Source organism: Hemicordylus capensis, chromosome 4 (genome assembly GCF_027244095.1).
Source record: "Hemicordylus capensis ecotype Gifberg chromosome 4, rHemCap1.1.pri, whole genome shotgun sequence".
NCBI lineage: Eukaryota > Metazoa > Chordata > Lepidosauria > Squamata > Cordylidae > Hemicordylus > Hemicordylus capensis.
Window position 1 is genome coordinate 55,145,250 of NC_069660.1, and position 19,789 is coordinate 55,165,038.

Here is a 19,789-nt window from a genome sequence, read left to right on the forward strand (position 1 = left end):
ATTTCAATTTTGCATACATGCTGCATGAGTGTAAAAGTTTTATTTTAAAGCACCTAGATAGTCAGTGACATTGTGAAAATAAATTGAAATATTCAGGACAAGCATTTATGAGGAAAGATCAGGTTAGCTTTAGAGCTTGGTGGGAGGTTATTAGAAGCTGCAAAGAAAGCTGAGGTGCTTAGTGTGTGTAAAATAATAAAATTCAGAAAAACTCTAATCTGAACTTGCTTTTGTATTGTGATCAGAATGACCCACTGCCTGGACGCATAAAAGTTGACTTTGTGATTCCTAAAGAACTTCCATTTGGAGATAAAGATACAAAATCAAAAGTGACACTGTTGGAAGGTGACCATGTTAGATTCAACATCTCAACAGATCGACGTGACAAATTGGAGCGAGCCACTAATATTGAAGTTCTTCCCAATACTTTCCAGTTCACTAATGAGGCTAGAGAAATGGCAAGTATCTAAATGTTTTGTGTAGAGAGATGAGAATGGGATATAACTGTAGAATTGGGTTGTCATGTCGCTTCTTCATTGCTAAGATTCCAACATTGTGTCGGATTATCTTCAGAAAAGGTGGAGCTCGGAAAATACAGACCTCTCAGTTTGATATTGATACCGGGCAAGGTGCTCAAATACATTATTAAGTAGCAGTCTTTCTGAATGCAAAGGAAAGATTCTGGTGATGAGTAGGAGCAAGCATGGAGTTCTAAGAATAAGTCATGCCAGACTAACTACATCTCCTTTTTTGATGGCATAATTAGTTTAGTAGATTGTTGTAATACTGTGGACATAGTATCTTGACATCAGCAAAGTATTTGCCAGTCTCCCATGATATCCTTAGGAACATAGGAAACTGCCATATACTGAGTCAGACCATAGGTCCATCTTGCTCAGTATTGTCTACACAGACTGGCAGCTGCTTCTCCAAGGTGCAGGCAGGAGTCTCTCTCAGCCCTATCTTGGAGATGCCAGGGAGGGAACTTGGAACCAAGATGCTCTTCCCAGAGTGCCTCCATCCCCTGAAAGGAATTATTATTATTATTATTACTACTACTACTTCTTCTAACATTTTATATCCCGCTTTTCCTCCAAGGAACCCAGAGCGGTGTACTACATACTTAAGTTTATCCCCGCAACAACCCTGTGAAGTAGGTTAGGCTGAGAGAGAAGTGACTGGCCCAGAGTGTTATGGCAGAATGGGGATTTGACCTCTGGTCTCCCCGGTCCTAGTCCAGCACTCTAACCACTACATCCCTCTGGCTCCACCTGAACATCTTAAGTGCTCACACAGCAAGTCTCCAATTCATATGCAACCAAGGTGAACCGTGCTTAGCTAAGGGGCAAGTCATGCTTGCTACCACAAGACCAGCTCTCCATAATTATTTTATTAATAATATGAGCTAGATGCTGGATTCACAGTGGTACTCAGTGAGTACTGAGTACAATCCCAGTTGATTACCCTGGGAGGATAATCAGGTGGAGTGCCACAAGGCTGTGTCCTGAACCCTGTGCTTTTCACAATTTTCATAAATGATTTGGAGGGAGTAGAGGGGATGGCTATCCTGATTTACTTATGGCACTGAGCTGGGGGGAGCAGTGGATAGCAAACATCTAAGACAACAGAATCAAGATCCATTTTCCCTCAGACGAGGATTGTATCCGAGGAACATGGGTTGTCGCCACCTACTGCTCCGAGACAGGGCCAATCAGAAAAGATCTTGATAGCAGGAGGGAGGGACAACCACCTTGCCTCTTCAGTCTTAGCCCTGTCTTGCTCCAAGCAGGTGCTCTCCTTTTGCTTCACTCCAGTTTTCACCTCTTCGTATTTTCTACTGCCTTCTGTTAGCTAGCAGTTTGGGGCATAAAGAGGGAAAAGACCTGTCCTAGCGCTCCGCTCGCGATCTCTCCTGCATTCGCGGCAGTGAGTTTTTAACCATGGAGGTTTCTGGCTCGCGCTGTGAGAGGGAGGCCTCTCCCTCCCTCTCTGAGGACTCCATCGCTCCGGCGGTGTGCCATGCTGAGTGGGCTGCGGCTACCTCACCCGCGCCCGTGACTCAGCCCCCCCCAGCCGAAGAAGCCCAAAAAGCTCTCTAAGGAGAAGAAGGCGGCAGCGCGCGCGGCCAAGCGCGTCGCACCTCAATCGCCTGCGGGTGTTGGTCGAGGGCATGGGGTGTCTGGCGGGGGGACCCAGTCCCTCCCGGCCCTATTGGAGAGCGGCTCGGGGACTCAGGTGGAAGATCAGCCGGAACAGCAAGGCTCCCAGGTAGGGACTTCACGCTCGGGAGAGCCTGCCGCCAAGCGTGCCTGTCCCTCTCCTCCCTCTCTAGAACGGAGGTCTCCTGGTGTGCCTGAGGAGGAGATTCCTCCAAGTTTCGCTGCCCTCCGGCGGGTAGTCGCGGAGGAGTTTGGCAAACCTGTCCCTGATCTCGCCCGGCAAATTCCCATCTCCGTCACTCCGGCATCCATTTTGAATCCCCAGGCGGCAGGAACAGTCGATTCGGCCGTCATTTCGGGGGAACAGGCGGGAAACCCTCTCATTTTGCCGCCTCAGTCGTGCGCTCCTGGGTCTTTGCGGGCACCTTTGGGACCGCCTACCCTGTCGCCCTGTGCTCCTTCTAGCCCTTCTGGGCAAGGGGCTACTTCAGCAGCACCCGTCTTATTTCCAGAGGAAGAAGGGGAACAGCCTTCTGAGGACTCTGATTCAGGCAAGGAGGAGGGGGAGCTGTCTGGAGATGAAGGAGAGTTTTTGCCGCCTTCCCAGGCCCCCTATCGTTTGCTTAGTCAAACTGATTTCCCAGTTCTCCTTCATAAGGCCCGGAAGTCCCTCCGCTTGGAGGGGTTTGTTTCTCCACCACAGGGGGTGCCAGAAGGGGATCCGGCTGTGTTACCTTCGCTGAAGGCCCCGGAAGTGGCTGTCCCTTGTCCCCAGATATTTCTAGACATTATTCGAAGTGAATGGGACCGGCCCTTAGAAAGCAAGGGTCCTCCACCCGGGGTTAGGCGACTTTACACTATTCCCAAACCAGTTATGAATATGCTACAGGTTCCTCCGGTGGACAAGGAGGTCGCTGCTCTTGTAACTGGGGCAGTCCTTCCAAAGGACGGGGATGAGGTTCTTCGTAATGTGGAGGACAAGAAGTGTGATGCTGCGTTACGCAGATCACATGAAGCCTCAACCCTCGCTGTCAGGGCTTCGGTGGCCAATTCCATTTTTGCTCGAGCGTCTGTTTTATGGGTTAGGGACCTTCTTCCCATGGTTCCGCCGGAGCTCGTGGCCCTTCGTCAGGGTCTCAATAAGTTAGGCAAGGCTTCTGCCTTTATGGCCGACAGCTCCCTGGATGCCGTCCAGCTGTCTGCCCGGGCTATGGCTTCTGACATCACAGTCAGGAGACACTTATGGCTCAAAAACTGGAAAGTTGATCAGAAGTCGAGGAGCAATTTGGCCAATTCTTCCTTTAAAGGGGGTAAGCTTTTGGGGGAAGTATTGGAGCCCGTGCTAGTTGAGACTAAAGACAAGAAAAAGGCTATGCCCTTCTCCGTTTAGCAGCAGGAGCGCAGATCCTTCTCTAATGCTTCTTCTTCCTTTTCCTCCCACTCCTCAAGCAGCTTTGGGCAGAAGGGGTACCGGTCTAATTTTCGTGCCCGACAGAACAAGCAGGACAAGCCTTCTTGGTCCAGACCCCAGGGCTTCTCCAGAGACCGGCCTCAAGGGAAGTTCCAGCATTCAGGCCAGTATGCGAAGTCTGGGTTCAAACTCCCCTCTCCACAATGACTCCGTGCCGGAGCCGCAGGTAGGCGGCCGGCTGGCATTCTTCGCCCACCAGTGGACCCGGACGTCCACAGATGCCTGGGTTCAGCGCATAGTTTCCCAGGGATACAGCCTGGAGTTCCTATCCCGGCCCCCGGACCGGTTCCTCTCCTCTCCGCTATCCCGCAACATACGCAAGCAGGCCCTGATGCTCAAGGCAATTCGCCACCTGCTCGACATCAGGGCAATCAAGCTGGTCCCCCCAGAGGAGGCGGGACATGGAGTTTATTCTATACTATTTTTGGTTCCAAAAAAGACCACAGAATGGAGGGCCATTTTGGACTTAAAGTTTGTCAATCGCTTCCTCAAGGGGAGGCATTTTCGCATGGAAACCCTGAGGTCCATCCTCATGGTCCTCCAGGAAGGGGACTACTTGGCCTCCATAGACCTCAAGGAGGCCTACCTCCATGTTCCCATTCACCCTCTGGACAGGAGGTTTCTGCGGTTTGCGTATGCAGGGGTCCATTACCAGTACCGGGCGCTCCCCTTCGGTCTCTCGACTGCGCCGCGAGTGTTCACCAAGATTATGGTGGCACTCGTGGCGCACTTGAGGACCAGGGGAATACATCTTTACCCTTTTCTTGACGACCTTTTAATAAGGTCGCCATCTTGGGACAAAGGGCTTCTGGACATCAGGGAGACCCTAGCGGTCTTAGCCAGTCACGGGTTTCTAGTAAACCTCAAAAAGAGTTCCCTGGTCCCCAGCAATGTGATTCAACATTTGGGGGCGATAATAGACACGTCTCGGGGGACGGTCCGTCTCACCGACGAAAGGAGACAAAAGTTGCTTGCCACTGGCTGCAAGCTGCGGGGTCAAACTCAGGCACAAATTCTGTATCTCTCCCACTTACAGGGCCTGATGGCTTCCGCGATCGGGATTGTGCCCTGGGTGCGTTTTCATTCTCGTCCTCTGCAGTGGCTCCTTCTACCCCTTCAGGAACTCATCACTAGCAGGTCGAGACTCAAGGTGTCCCTGACTTCTCGCGTTCATCTGTCCCTCAGGTGGTGGATGTCCCATGCTCTCCGCAGGGGGGTGAGTTTCCTGCCGGTCGACCGGGTCATGGTGACGACCGACGCAAGTCTCTCAGGATGGGGAGGTCACTGCGGCCCTCAGGTGGCTCAGGGTCCGTGGTCAGACGTAGAGCGTCGCCAATCCATCAATTGGTTGGAGCTCCGGGCGATTCGGCTAGTCCTGGCTCGATTCCTTCCCGAGATTCAGGGTCGGCACGTGCTCGTGCGCTCCGACAATGCCACCGCCAAGGCACATCTCAATCGTCAGGGGAGAACAAGGTCTTGGCCCTTAATGTGCGAAGCCGAGACTCTGTTGCGCTGGGCAGAAAAGAACCTGGCCTCATTGGAGGCCGATCATATCAGTGGGGTGGACAACTCGGTGGCAGACTGGCTAAGCCGGTCTCAGCTGGATCAGGGGGAATGGATCCTGGACGATCGAGCGTTCAGGGAGATTGTCCTCCGGTTCGGGGTTCCCCTAGTCAACCTCTTTGCATTTCCAGTCAACTCCAAGGTGCCCAGATTTTTCTCTAGGTTTCCATCTCCGGGGGCAGAGGTGGTGGATGCTCTGATGTCCCCCTGGCCGCAGGGTCTGCTCTATGCTTTCCCACCCTTTGCGGTGTTATCCCGGACGGTGTGGAGGATCAGATACCAGAAAGCAGAGGTCATCCTTGTGGCTCCGCATTGGCCACGGCCGTGGTTTTCGGACCTGGTCACCCTCTCGATAGAGCCCCCTCTACCTCTGGGAACTCGAGTGCATCTTCTCCACCAGGGTCCCGTCCTTCATCCAGACCCAGCGTGGCTCAATCTTCACGCTTGGAGATTGAACGGGACTCTCTAGCGCGTTGTGGATACCCCGTTGCGGTCCAGGATACTATCTTGGCCTCGAGGCGGCCGTCCACGGCTCGTATATACCAGTCCACCTGGCAAGCCTATACTCAGTGGTGTCTCGCCTCCGGGGGGGACCCTCTGGCGGCTTCGGCGACGCAGGTCTTAGGCTTCTTGCAGATGGGTTTAGATAAGGGCCTCCGTCCCAACACTCTGCGTCGCCAGGTGTTCGCTATTTTGTCTGTGCTAGGGGTTCCAGGAGTCCCTTCCATGGCTGCACATCCCCATGTACAGTGTTTCCTGAAGGGAGCAGCTGCCTTAAAGCCCCCTCCCATCCATCGTTTTCCCACGTGGGATCTCAATTTAGTTCTCGGGGCCCTCTCAAAGGCACCATTTGAACCTTTGCGCGCTGTTCCTCTACGGATTCTAACCTTGAAAGTTTTGTTCTTGATAGCCATCGCGTCAGCCTGTCGGGTCTCCGATTTGGGTGCCTTGTCTGTCAGGAAGGAGCTGTGCCTGGTTTTTCCTGACTATGTGATTCTTCGCACTGACCCCACTTACCTTCCCAAGGTGAACTCCATCTTTCACAGGGTGCAGGAGCTGATGCTCCCCTCCTTTTGTCCTAATCCTTCCTCCCCAAAGGAGAGGGAATGGCACAAATTGGACGTCCGTTGTGCGATCCGTATTTACTTGAGGCGGACTAAATCTTTCAGGGTCTCCGAATCCTTTTTTGTGTCCTGTCCCGTGCCAGTTCTATGGGTAGGAAGGTCTCTGTCTCCTCCCTGGCACGCTGGATCTGCCAAACTATCCAGCTGGCCTACGCCGCGGCAGGAGAGACTGCTCCTGAGGGTATTAGCTCTCACTCCACCCGGAGCGCAGCAGCCTCTGCGGCCTTGTCTACCTTGGCCCCCTTAGCTGATATTTGTAGAGCTGCCACTTGGGCATCCCTTTCTACCTTCGTTAAACACTATAAGATACACGATTGGGCCTCTGCAGATGCATCCTTTGGCCGACGTGTATTGCAGAGGGTGGTCCCTACTTAGGATCAGACCTTCTGGTGTGTGCCCTCCCGATTTGGGTTATAGCTTGGGTATGTCCCATGTTCCTCGGATACAATACTCATCTGAGGGAGAATGAATCGTTGGCACTTACCTGAATGGTCATTCTCCTCAGACGTATGGATTGTATCCGACCCACCCAATTGTGTGTCTGATCCTGTTCCCCTCTGATTGTCCTTCTTCTACTGTACCCTATATTACTGTGGGGTGGTGTTTTCCTCCTCTGTTCTGCGGTTTAATTGAGGGGGTGTTTCAGTGTTAGGCTTGGGCCAGGCATCCTTGTCAGTTGCTTCTTTGGGCACCTTGCCTTACTTTAGTTTTCTACAGTGTTTATTCTAGTTTGCCTTTTTTGGAGCTTCGAAGTGCTTTGTTAATGACTGAAGAGGCGAGGGGGTTGTCCCTCCCTCCTGCTATCAAGATCTTTTCTGATTGGCCCTGTCTCGGAGCAGTAGGTGGCGACAACCCATGTTCCTCAGATACAATCCATACGTCTGAGGAGAATGACCATTCAGGTAAGTGCCAACGATTCATTCTGATCTGGACAGGCTCTAATATTGGGCCAGAACCAACACAACGAACTTCAGCAAAGACAGATGTAAAGTCCTAGATTGGGGTAAGAAAAACCAAATGCACAAGTACAGGATGGGGGACCTGACTTTGCAGTAGTACCTAGGAAATGTATCTAGGTGTCTTGGTAAACAACAAGTTGAACATGAACCAGCAGTGCGATGCAGCTGCTAAAAAAGCTAATGCAGCCTTGGGCTGCATTAATAGAAGCATAGTGTCCAGATCATGAGAAGTAAATCCTTTCACTCATTCTGTTCTGGTCAGACCTCACTGGAATACAGTGTCAGTTCTGTCCCCTACATTTTGAGGATGTCAGTAAACTGGAATGGGTTCAGAGGAAGGCACTGCAGATTGTGAGGGGGTTTGGAAGCCAAGTTGTATGACGAACAGTTGAAGGAGTTCAGTACACTTGGCGATGACTAAGGTCTGATAGCCATCTTCAAATATCTGAAGGGTTGTTGTACAGGAGGATCAGACTTGTTCTCTCTTGCAAGGGCAAGGACCAGAACTAATGTGTTGAAATTAGAAGGAAACAGATTTAGGTTAGATGTTGAGAGGAATTTACTAGCAGTAAGAGCTGTTTGAAGCCACCTAATGGTGCAGTGGGGAAATGGCTTGATTAGCAAGCCAGAGGTTACCGGTTTGAATCCCCGCTGGTATGTTTCCCAGACCATGGGAAACACCTATATCAGGCAACAGCAATATAGGAAGATGCTGAAAGGTATCATCTCACACTGTGCAGGAGGGGGCAATGGTAAACCCCTCCTGTGTTCTACCAAAGACAACCACAGGGCTCTGTGGTCGCCCGGAGTCGACACCAACTCGACGGCACACTTTACTTTTAAGAGCTGTTTGAAAGAGGAGCTGTCTGCCTTGTGCAGTGATGAGCTCTCTTTTTGAAGGTTTTCAGACAGAGGCTGGACAAGTATATATCAGGAATACTGTGGCAGTTTTCTGCACTAAGCCAGGGAGTTGGACTAGAAGATCTCTAATGTTCTTTCCAATTATAAAATTGGAAGCAATCAATGATTAACACTCTGAATGTGTTAAATTTTACATTGTTTAATTGCACTAATTCTTGAATGTTTTAAAAGTTTTAATTGCTGTTTTAATCATTGGGTGTTTATGTGTGTTTGTGAACCACCTAGAGCTTTTGGAGTCAGGTGGTATATAAGACAAATAAATGAAATAATTCTATTAGTGTTTCTCAAACCACAGTTTTCTTGACCGTAGGATGAATTATACTCTCAGAAAGTACTCTCGGAGAGGAGAGCTGATCTTGTGGTAGCAAGCATGACTTGTCTCCTTAGCTAAGCAGGGTCCATCCTGGTTGCATATGAAAGGGAGACTAGTAGTGTGAGCACTGTAAGATATTCCGCTCAGGGGATGGAGCCGCTCTGGGAAGAGCAGAAGGTTCCAAGTTCCCTTCCTTGCTTCTCCAAGATAGGGCTGAGAGAGAATCCTGCCTGGAACCTTGGAGAAGCTGCAGCCAGTCTGTGTAGACAATTCTGAGCAAGATAGACCAATGGTCTGACTCAGTATATGGCAGCTTCCTATGTAACCATTGCTATGAGTTCAGCAGAAGATGTGGGAAGCCGCAGCTTAGAGTCCAATATGATGATAATGGACTTTAATAGTAATTGTCCAGTATAATATTGGGCTACAAGTGAGCAATGAGGGTCTCAGGTACCAGATTTTTATGTATGGTCTGATGCTTTACAGTTTGAACCACATAGAAACTTCCAGAGTTAAGTGGAAATAAAGGTGTGATTCCCATATCTTAGAATTACATGTGAATTTATCTTATTTTTATTTGGCATTAATATACTGCTTTTTCAGGCTAACCTCCCAAACCAAGTTTACACACAAGCTTTATTCAATAACCATATGTCAAGCAACATACTGAAATATTTGCATGCTGAACTCTTTAGGCTCGCTTTTCTTCTCCCCCCACCCCAGCCCCCTAGAGCAGGATGATTCTTCAGTAGCTCTGTGTTGGCAATTGGAGAGGGAGGGGCCACCTCAGCTAGAACATAGGAGCTCGATAGTGGCAAGATTGCCCCAGACTGCCCATCATGAAGTACCTGTTATCACAGTTACAGCATTTGCTTCTTCAGACAAACACCATGGTAACTGTAAGGCACAGTGGAGGGGAGTGAGTGGTGCAACAGTTTGGAACTTCTGGATCTGCTTTTGGTGCTGAATAGGACTAGAGTGCTTTGGGAGCACAGGAAGGTGCTCCATAAGAAGTGCCTGCTCATGCCATTGTTAAACAATGCCCATGTAACAGAGGCACATGAAGCAGCGGGGGCAGTCCCACTGTGTTCTGGCATTCGTGCTCGTATTATTAGTCAGGATATCAGCCATTGACTCTACAAGGTTGGACTTATAAACTTGTCGGGGCAATGCCACTCTCCTGTGCTGTGGCTGTTACATCTCGCCTTTTGCTGCTCTGCTGACTTCTGCTCTGCTTTCCCCTCTAACTTTAAAGGGATGTACACCGCTCTGAGCTCCTTGGAGGAAGAGCGGGATATAAATGATTTTTTTTTTTTAAGACCTTTGAGGTTGGAAGAGGGAGGACCCAGATCCTGTTTGCTGGCTCAGCATATTGACTGTACATGTGGCTTGAGTTCTCTCATTACTTTACTGAGCTAGTGGCTCTTGTTGAGGCTAGAAGGTGGGATTAGAACAGTGTAGAGTAGATGGTGGGTGCTATTTGGGTTCTTACTGTGGGGTAGTTGCTCTTTATAGTAGTTGCTCTATAGTTGGGTGGGAAGCAGATTGTAATTTGGTGCCTAAGCTGAGGATTGTTGAGGTGCAGTGCACCTCTGTAGAGGCTGGACTAGGCCTTTTTGTTTCTTGTAGCCCTGCAACTTTCATTCTGGGAATTCAGCAACATTGTCTGACTTCTAGCTTTGTTCTCAAGATGGGGTGTTACTTGCCAGCTGTCAGTACTCACTCTGAGGCCATAGCTCAGTGGTAGAGCGTGTTCTTTGTCTGCAGATCCCAGGCTCAGTCCCTGGCATCTCTAGGTAGAGCTGAGAGAGATTCCTGACTGGAAGAACTGCTGCCAGTCATTGCAGATGGTATTGAGATAGATGGACCAGTGGTTTGACACAATACTATGTATGTATGTATGTGACATGTATTCTCTAAAGGTTCTTTACTAGTTGTAGTAACTGACTTTGTTATATCCACAGGGTGTGATTGCTGCAATGAGGGATGGCTTTGGTTTCATTAAATGTGTAGACAGAGATGCCCGCATGTTCTTTCACTTCAGTGAAATCCTAGATGGCAACCAGCTCCACATTTCAGATGAAGTTGAATTCACTGTGGTCCCCGTGAGTAACACCTTAAGCTGTGTGTGTGTGTGTGTGTTAGCCTGAAATTGTTGCTTCAGTTAATAATCTCAAGGCTTTTCCCTTCCAGGATATGCTGTCTGCCCAAAGAAATCATGCTATAAGGATTAAAAAAATTCCAAAAGGCACTGTTTCATTCCACACCCAGTCAGATCATCGTTTTGTGGGCACTATAGAAAAGGAAGCCACTTCTGCCAAATCCACTAGTCCAAACAAAGGCAAAGAGAAGGTAATACTATTTGGACATCTCTTTTTTCTGTGTAAACTGGTAACTTATTAATGCTGTGCCCAGATTAATCTTATGTTAGTATAATGCTGATGTACTACAGCAAGGATGTAGTGCAGTCATCTTATGCAAAGAAAGGAACATCTGTCCCAGATGTTCTTGCTCTGGTGGAATATATTGACATGTTGTACAATGCCTTGCACAACCTTTGTATGTGATCTTCCACTAGTGGTTGTGCAGCATTGTAGAGACCAATGACTTTGTTCTGTGAGCACAACTTCTTGTTGTGCTAGCACAACACTAGTTTGGATGTCAGCCCCTGTTTAGGGAAGAACACACAAGTACTCAAGGCATTTTAATGCCTGGGTGCATGATGAAACAATTCATGTGGCCAGTGTCTATTCAGTGATTTAAACATAAGATCACAACGATATCATGTAACCGTCCCACAAGTCAAAGGAAATATTTTGGCATGGTTCGTCAATATATCTGCATCCGAGACACAAGTGTCTTGACAGTTCTTCATCCATGTTATGTTGGGCCCCAATAGACTGTTCTTAAAGAATGTCATCTAAAAGAGTGCTAGTCCTAATGTACAACAACCTACACTTAGTCTGCTTATATGTACACTTAAAATTTAGCTCCTGGGATGGGACAAGGAGCATTCTTTGAGTGTTGATGAAAAGCACCATGAGGAGGCAGAATTTCAAAATGATGGATCTAAACAAAACTGAAATGTAGTGTGAGTTGCAGCACAAATAAAAGCTTTGTGTAATGTGTCTAGTTTTGATGGGGTGTGCAGTTCTTGTATTCACCAAGTAATCATATTTGCTTGGTTAGAGACGAGAATGAACAAATATGCTGTTTGATTCCAGGTGTGTATTAATATCCTGCCTTTAATATTGGGATGGCTTAACTTGGCTTATCCCACCTTTTTCTATGTCTACTAGAACTCAACTCACCCTTTTCAATCTGGTGACCTTCCTTTTCAGATGTGTGCTTTCTGAATATTTGGTATTGATTAGCTGCTTCAGTTAAGTATAGTTAACATAATACTAGCAGGTCCAAAGTACAGTGACATTAGTTTGGAAAGATTGTACTAGTTAATGGGACTGGATCAATGAGAGTAGTGCCAGGCAAGTTAAAGAAGCTTTGTGGCAAGTCTTCCCTGGCCATGACCTATCCAAGAGGGTTCAGACTAGTCTAGTAAAAGACAGTCTAAAGCCCAGTGATGTGAATGAGTGCGATACCCTAGTCTGCATAGCTGTGTTGCAGGGTTTAGGTTATTTTATGAACATCATGTAGATTTCTTGGTTGAACTGAAAATTGGTGCTAAGCCTCATTAGTAATTCTTTGCAGTAAACTGTTTAATAGTGAATTGAAAGTAGATATGTGTCAATCAGACATTTGGAATAAGAAAATACCTTTTGCATTACACGTCCTCATTACTAAAACGTTCTAATTGGGGGTTAATTACAAGCCCCAACAGTGGAAATATCCTTGTTCATAAGAAACATAAATAATTCATATTTCAGAAATGGGTATTATGGTATTTGAAGAACAATATCAGATGTATTGTAATAAATCTAATTTAAGCTGGAAAATATAGGATATTGTTGCTTGTACTCTTTATTAGAAATAAGGAGTCATACTGTATAAAGTAGATCATGTGAAACCTGGATTCCATGAACTGATAAAACTTGATTTTTCTGCCACTGAATAGCTATATTCACAGCTTACGCTACCAAGCCAGAGTTGTATTGACTACCAAGACTGAGGTCAACTAATAGTTTCATTAGCACTTTTTTCTCCCTTTTTCAGGAAGCCGAAGAGGGAATAATTGCTTATGATGATTGTGGGGTGAAGTTGACCATTCCCTATCAAGCCAAGGATGTGGAAGGATCATCTTCTCCTCAGATTGGAGATAAGGCAATATATGCATAATTCTTGGGATACTTGCTTGTAGATTTACTTTTAGGAGCATTGCTAGTTACTGTCATCAAGACCTACTTAGTAAAAATGAAATGCCTACTCAGTTAGTAATTTCTGGTCTCCATGCCCTTGTCTTTTTAAAACAATTGCATTTAATACAAACTGTTTCTTACATATGCCCTCTGTTCAATTTAAGATCATTTAAGTTCATTTAAATGATTGTTTTATTGTTAAAAGGTGGTATACAAATTTAACAATAAAATAAATCATCTATGCCAGGGATTCTCAAACTTGGGTCCTCAGGTTTATTGGACTTCAACTCCCATAATCCCCAGCCTCAGTGGCCTTTGGTTGGGGATTATCGGAGTTGAAGTCCAATAATACCTGAGGACCCAAGTTTGAGAATCACTGATCTATGCTATGAACCATATTTGAGAATTGGGTTGTTTAAGTTTTAAGAAGGGATTTCATACTGCCACAGGTGGTTGTTGCCTCAGTGTAAATGCAATGTGTATAAATTGCTTCCAAAGACTCATGTAGTCTCTCTCGTCCATCTAGAAGTCATTTTACTTTTTGCATTCTAACACGTATGCTTTCTTTGCAGGTTGAGTTTACTGTCTGTGAGGTGAAGAGAACTGGATTGCAAACAGCAACGTCTGTCAGAATGCTTGGTAGAAACTACAGTTCAAAAAGACTCTTGGGATATGTGGCAACTTTAAAGGATAACTTTGGATTTATTGAAACAGCCAATCACGATAAGGAGATCTTCTTCCATTACAGGCAAGTGATTGCACTAAGGGCTGGCTGCACATGATAAAAGGCCAGCTGAAATTGTCTCTATGAGGTCTACACAGGATCTCATTGGGAATCTCTACACCATTGCTGGATGCTCATGGGGGCAGTTGGCAAGCGGTGAAGATGCAATGTGAAGGCCACTTCCATGGAGTTGTTCTATATGCTACGTAGTAGTGGAGAGCAATCACCACATGGGAAGCTGTTCCATTTCCCAGCTTAAGCCTAGACCAGTAGTTCTCAGAACTGTGAGGCAAGTCCCCCTTGGGTATAGAACACCTTGAAGGAGGGTGTAAGTTTCTGCTGAGGGGATGGGATCTCTAAGCAGGTGAAACCTTCCTCCCCTACTGGCCATGTCAAATGGGTATGTTGAATGCCTTATAGTAGAGGATTCTCACTGTGGCATTGAGTGCTCTACTACTAAAATGCAATTAGGATAATGTGGAAAGAATTGGTTCTTTGTTCTGATGGTGATTCCTTGTGTGGATTTTAGAATCAATGAGATCTTTTTTTCTTGGTTCCCTTTTTCATGCCAGCATTGGATTTATGCTCTGCTCTCCAAATCTTTGTATGTAACCTGCTGCGATACTCACACAATGGTGTATAAGAATCCTTGAACCATTCTGTGGAGCAGATGTATAGTGGTGCAGTGGGACAGAGGATAGAATCAGGTTTTGATCTTGCTAGCCTCCCTCTTGAGACACCGATGTGACATAGATGATATGTAATGCATAGAATGCCCATAAGTCTTAATGTGAGAGACTGTAGACTTTGCTTGATTACACACTTCCTTGGGCTTCTAATAAGATTTTAACATTAGCATTCTGTACAATAAGTCATTGGGTGCAATTGCGAGCAGAGCAGTACACTGACAGCTTTAAAGCTCAATACTATACAGACTCCAATATTAGTATCAAATATAAATTTTCTCCAGTGTGCAACTCAGTTGTGACAGGAGCTTAATAACTGTTCTAGATCTGGATAGTGATCCGTTGCATTCATAACTATGGGTTCTGCGCCTGCGCAGTGACCTTGCAGACCGACTAGCTAGCTCCTTGCTCCGCCCCCAACTGCCATGCACGAGGCCGTGCTTCCCTTATTTCCGGCAGTTGGGGCGTGTCTCTTTCAGTTTCTGTTTGACCGCCATTGCGTCAACACCTTGGACTGTTAGCTCCTCGGTTATTTGGTATTTGGAAAGCGAACTTGAACTGAACGGATATTGGATTTGATTATTGGACTGCGTACTGGACTAAACTAAGATAGAAAGCATAAACAAGATTATTCCCGTTACGGGAATGGCTGAGGCCATGGCGGCCAGAGACAAGCCCAAAACAACTTTTAAGCGCTGCTTGGAGTGCAAGGCAAAGTTGCCCTCAACGGACACGCATGACTCCTGCTTACTGTGCCTTGGGGAGCAGCATAACCCGGCGAGCTGTAAAATATGTTCGTCTTTTTCAAATCAAACTTTAAAGAACCGTGTGCTGAGGTTACGGGCGGCACTCTACGATGACGCCCTCCGACGCCGAGACCCTCAACCTCGATGTTGGGCGTCACGTTGAAGCCGCCCACGATACCGGCTGCGATGTCGAGTGCGGGCGCTCCTGCTGTGGACTCTGCCATCAGGCAGTCGAAAGCCACTGAGATGAAGGAGTTCAAACAGCCCAGCGATGTGGGGAAAAAGCATCACCGGCATAAGCGACGTAAACGTAAATCGTCGACGGAGGATGAGCAGGAGCCATCACCCCCTCGGAAGCGGACGAAAAAGACTCGAATCCACAGCCGTACTCCCTCACCGATACCACTACAATCTGATTGTGAGGGTTGGGATTCTACGGAGTCTGCCGCTTCGACACCGTGGGCTTCAGAGTCTAGACAAAGCCCAAGTCAGTCGAGATCGACAGATGCGGCCCCGCCGCAGTTTGCGATGCCGACACATGGCTCGGTATCAGGGATGCAGGTGCGGCTAGCGTCGATGTCGGGCTCGATGTCGAACACGGGCTCGGAGACGATGCCGAACACGACGTCGAGAGCAGTGTCGAAGGACCAAAGTATGTCGGTGTTGACCCCATGCTCGGTACCGAGGCCGGAGTTGGCGTCATACTCGGTATTGACGGATGCGCTAGTGCAAAGAACACTGGAACCTGGCCCGAGGCGACGCACAACGTCTGGGGGCGATGGAGCTCACCCCAACACATACACCACTAGTCTCACCCGCCATGACTCCAGGGCTGGAGTACAGGACGGAGGACTATCTCGATTTTGGAGAAGACGCTGCGGAGAGGGGAATTGCAGAGGGTGCAAAGACGAGAGCAGACTTGCTGACTCTTTTGGACTCGGCTGAGACCACACCGACTGCGTCGATGTTTCATGGTTTCTCGGGTGTGTCTACCGACCAGGGTACCAGGGTGCTGTCGGTACCGAACACACCGACGGTCCTATCGGTTCCTAGGACCCCGTCGATGTCGCCGCAGCGACAACCTCTACATTTACCGGCTCTTTTGAAACCAGTACAGCAGGTGTCAGCGTCTACGAGCCCGATGCAGACTCAAGGGCCAATGATGATGGACAGGGCTACACTAACTGGACCATCTGTGTTGTTTGTGCGCCCTCCTCCCGTGACATGTTTCACCCATTTGACCACTTCACAGGCAGGACATGCGTGTGGCTTCACTTATTCTCCACCTGTGGTCTACCAGGCAGACTATGCCGAATACAAAATCTGGAAGGCACAGCAGCAAGCGGGGAATTTGGCGACTCCTGCTACTGCAACTACTACTGAACGACCACTCAGGAGTACACCAGTGGCTACCCCCTTGGTAAGGCAGCAACCTAAAGTACCAGCGACACCAATTACAGTACCAGACTCAGGAGATGCCGATTCCTCTGGTGAGACAGAGTCAGAGGATGACCCTTCGATTCCGGAAGAGCTGTTTGAACCTGAGCTCCCATCTGATGTGCCCCCGCGTACTTCGGTATTGCCCTCAGAGGAGTTGAAGGCATACCATATTCAAATACGAGAGATGGCAGAAGCTTTGGGACTTGAATTGCAGCAACCGGAGTTAGACTTAAAAGACCCCGTTTACAACATGATGGCCCATGCTAAAGTGACACACCCAGTAGCTCTGCCTATTCTGCCGGCTATAACCAAGGCAGCGAAGACGGCTTGGGAGGTACTGCAAACATCCACGGCTACGTCCCGCAAACTAGAGGGACTGTATAGGGTCCAGGACAATGACAGTGACTATCTCATGGAGCACCCAGTGCCAAACTCGCTAGTAATTGAATGTGCTTCATCAAAAGGCAGCCAGCGCCATTCGACACCTAATGATAAAGAGGGCAGGAAGCTTGATGTCCTTGGCTGGAAGATCTATGTCACGTCTAGTTTGGCGTTAAAAATTGCAAATTATTCGACGTGTTTGGCGCGTTATGGGCACCATATTTGGGACACACTATTCCAGGACTCGGCGACAATGTCTGCGGAGGAGTTCCAAGAGAACTTTAAAAGGACATATGAAAAATCCACAGTAGTGACAAGACATCTGCTCAGTACATTCAAACATGCTGCAGAGACGGAATCCCGTGCAATGACAACTGCCATAACTCTTCAACGCCACGTGTGGCTGCGCTCAACAAATTTGCAACAGGATATGCGAGAGAAGGTAGAATTTCTGCCTTTCGACGGCAAAGGGCTCTTTGCTGAAACAACCAATTCCACAATGCAATCCTGGAAGCAGTCGAAATTTACTGCGAAAACCTTCATGGCGGCTGTAAGCGGACAGTCGTCTAGAAACCGCACGTATGGTCGACAGCAGGGCCGGACGACCTACAGACAAGAGAAGAGAGACTACAGAAGGTAATATAAGCCTTACCAGTGTAACAAACCCTACACACAACGCCAGAGAGGGCAAAAGCAGGGCAAGGACGAGCAAAAGCAGTCTCTTTGATGGGACGGTCCATCCACCTCTAGTACGAATAACATCAAACAAACCACCACACCACAAGAAACAGAACCCAAGGCCCACAACATCGGCCTTGTGAAGAACAGCGCTTCCATCAAGCTGGCCAGCCACGCACAAGCGTGGCAACGTATAACATCAGACCAGTGGGTGTTGACGATTGTAAGGTCTGGTTAGAATGAAGATTGTAAGGTCTTTGAACGCAATAGAGTTCAAAGCTTTGCCACCTTTTCAAGAGATAACGTATACCAGACCGACCCAGGTACTGAGAGAGGAAGTACAGGTGTTGTTGGAGAAGCAGGCAATTGTACCAGTGAGGTAGATGGACAGGATGAGGGGTTTTTACTCCCGTTACTTTCAAATCCCCAAGAAGGATGGGGGGATCAGAGCCATTATGGACTTGAAAGAACTGAATTTATTTGTAGACACAAGGAAGTTCCGGATGATAACCCTACAGAGCATCTTGCACCTTTTGGTCCAGGAAGAGTGGGCTGTCACCCTGGATCTGAAGGATGCCTATTTTCATATAGGCATTTGCGAAGGTCATCGTCAGTACCTGCGGTTCACCATAGGAAGTACAGCGTACCAGTACCATTCGGCCTGTCCACAGCGCCACGGGTATTCACCAAGGTAATGGCTGCTGTGGTGGCTTATTTGAGAACCAATGGGATAGTGATATACCCATATCTGGACGATTGGTTGTTGGCCAGCCACGACAGAGAAGAGTTACTTTCGCAAGTCCAATTTGTACTGAGTCTTTTAAAGGACTTGGGAGTTACAGTGAACTTAAGCAAATCTCGGTTAGACCCCCGAAGGCGGGTGGATTATATAGGTGCGGTTTTGGACATGCGGGAGAAAAGGGCTTACTTGCCAGAGTCCAGATACCAACAAATAAAGGAGCTTCTCCTCTTTCTAGCGCAACCGGAACAAAGAGCAGTGTCAGTGCAAAGACTCTTGGGACTCATGGCGTCATGCAATACGACAGTGCCAAATACACGACTACGTATGTGTGCTCTACAGAACTGGTATCTGAGTGTTTTCCGCCCAAACCGCAACAGTCAACACATGTGGCTGACACTTCCCAGTACGGTGCTGGAGACCTTGCATTGGTGGACAATTCCGGACAACTTGCTGTCAGAGGTGCCTTTTCAGCCACTCAGTCCAACATGCAGTGTGACAACAGATGCCTCTCTGCAGGGTTGGAGAGCGCATTGTCTGCACCATCAGATACAAGGACAATGGTCAAAACAGCAGGGGAGGCGACATATAAATTACCTAGAGCTCCTGGCTGTATTTTTAGCGCTGAAGGCATTTTAGCCACTGCTGCAGGGGAAAGTTGTGCAGGTCCATCTGGACAATACCACAGCAATGAAGAAACAGGGAGGCACGGTCTCTCTGCACGCTGAGTCAAAACATCTGGGACTGGTGCATAACTCGAGACATAATTTTGATGGCAATACACATCAAAGGAGTGGACAATATACAAGCAGATGGACTCAGCAGGTCGATGCTGTTCAGTCAAAAGCACGAATGGGAAATGATTATGAACTATCTAAAGGCCCTCTTCGACAAATGGGGATGGCCAACTGTAGACCTCTTTGCGACTACTGTAAATGCAAAGTGTCCAATGTATTGCTCGTGTGCGGGTGTGGGCAAGAATTCTCTAGGAGACGCTTTTCAATACAGGTGGCACAGGAGTCTGTTTTACCTGTTTCCGCCACAGCCATTGATCTCAAAAGTAGTTGCACAGGTGCTCAGAGACTCCACGACGGGCATCTTAATAACGCCATGGTGGCCCAGACAGCAATGGTTCTCAGCAGTACTTCGTATGTCGAGGGGGATCTACCACAGGTTTCCCATTGTGCCAGATTTGTTGACTCAGGATGCCGGGGCGCTACGACACCCTCAAGTAGAGTCCCTGCGGTTAACAGCGTGGCGCATAGGCTATTGAAGAGAATACTGCTGAATAATAGGAAAGGGTCAACGCGCCTCAATTACATTAGAAAGTGGCGGCGTTTTCGGCAATATGCTAGGGAGCATGGTTTTTCCCCGAGGCGGGCGACTGTGACTCAAATATTGCTGTATATGACGACTCTTAAGATGGCAGGCTTGGCAAACTCTTCTTTGAAAGTTCACTTATCAGCGATCTCGTCAGAACATAAGGGATGGGACAAGAATACGGTATTCTCCCATCCGGAATGTAAAAAGTTCCTCAAGGGTTTGAATAATTTGTTTCCACCAATCCGCCGC

General features: G+C 47.9%; 1 protein-coding gene across 2 annotated transcripts in view; it reads left to right on the plus strand.

Moving 5' to 3' along the window:
• Positions 1-19,789, plus strand: part of CSDE1 (cold shock domain containing E1) — a 46,032-nt gene that overhangs the window by 9,922 nt on the left and 16,321 nt on the right. For both annotated transcript variants that reach the window (XM_053244659.1, XM_053244660.1), the window contains 5 exons: positions 246-458; positions 10,475-10,615; positions 10,704-10,862; positions 12,681-12,788; positions 13,396-13,571. In XM_053244659.1, coding sequence (XP_053100634.1) covers positions 246-458; positions 10,475-10,615; positions 10,704-10,862; positions 12,681-12,788; positions 13,396-13,571 — 797 coding nt within the window. The remainder of the gene's footprint in view (positions 1-245; positions 459-10,474; positions 10,616-10,703; positions 10,863-12,680; positions 12,789-13,395; positions 13,572-19,789) is intronic.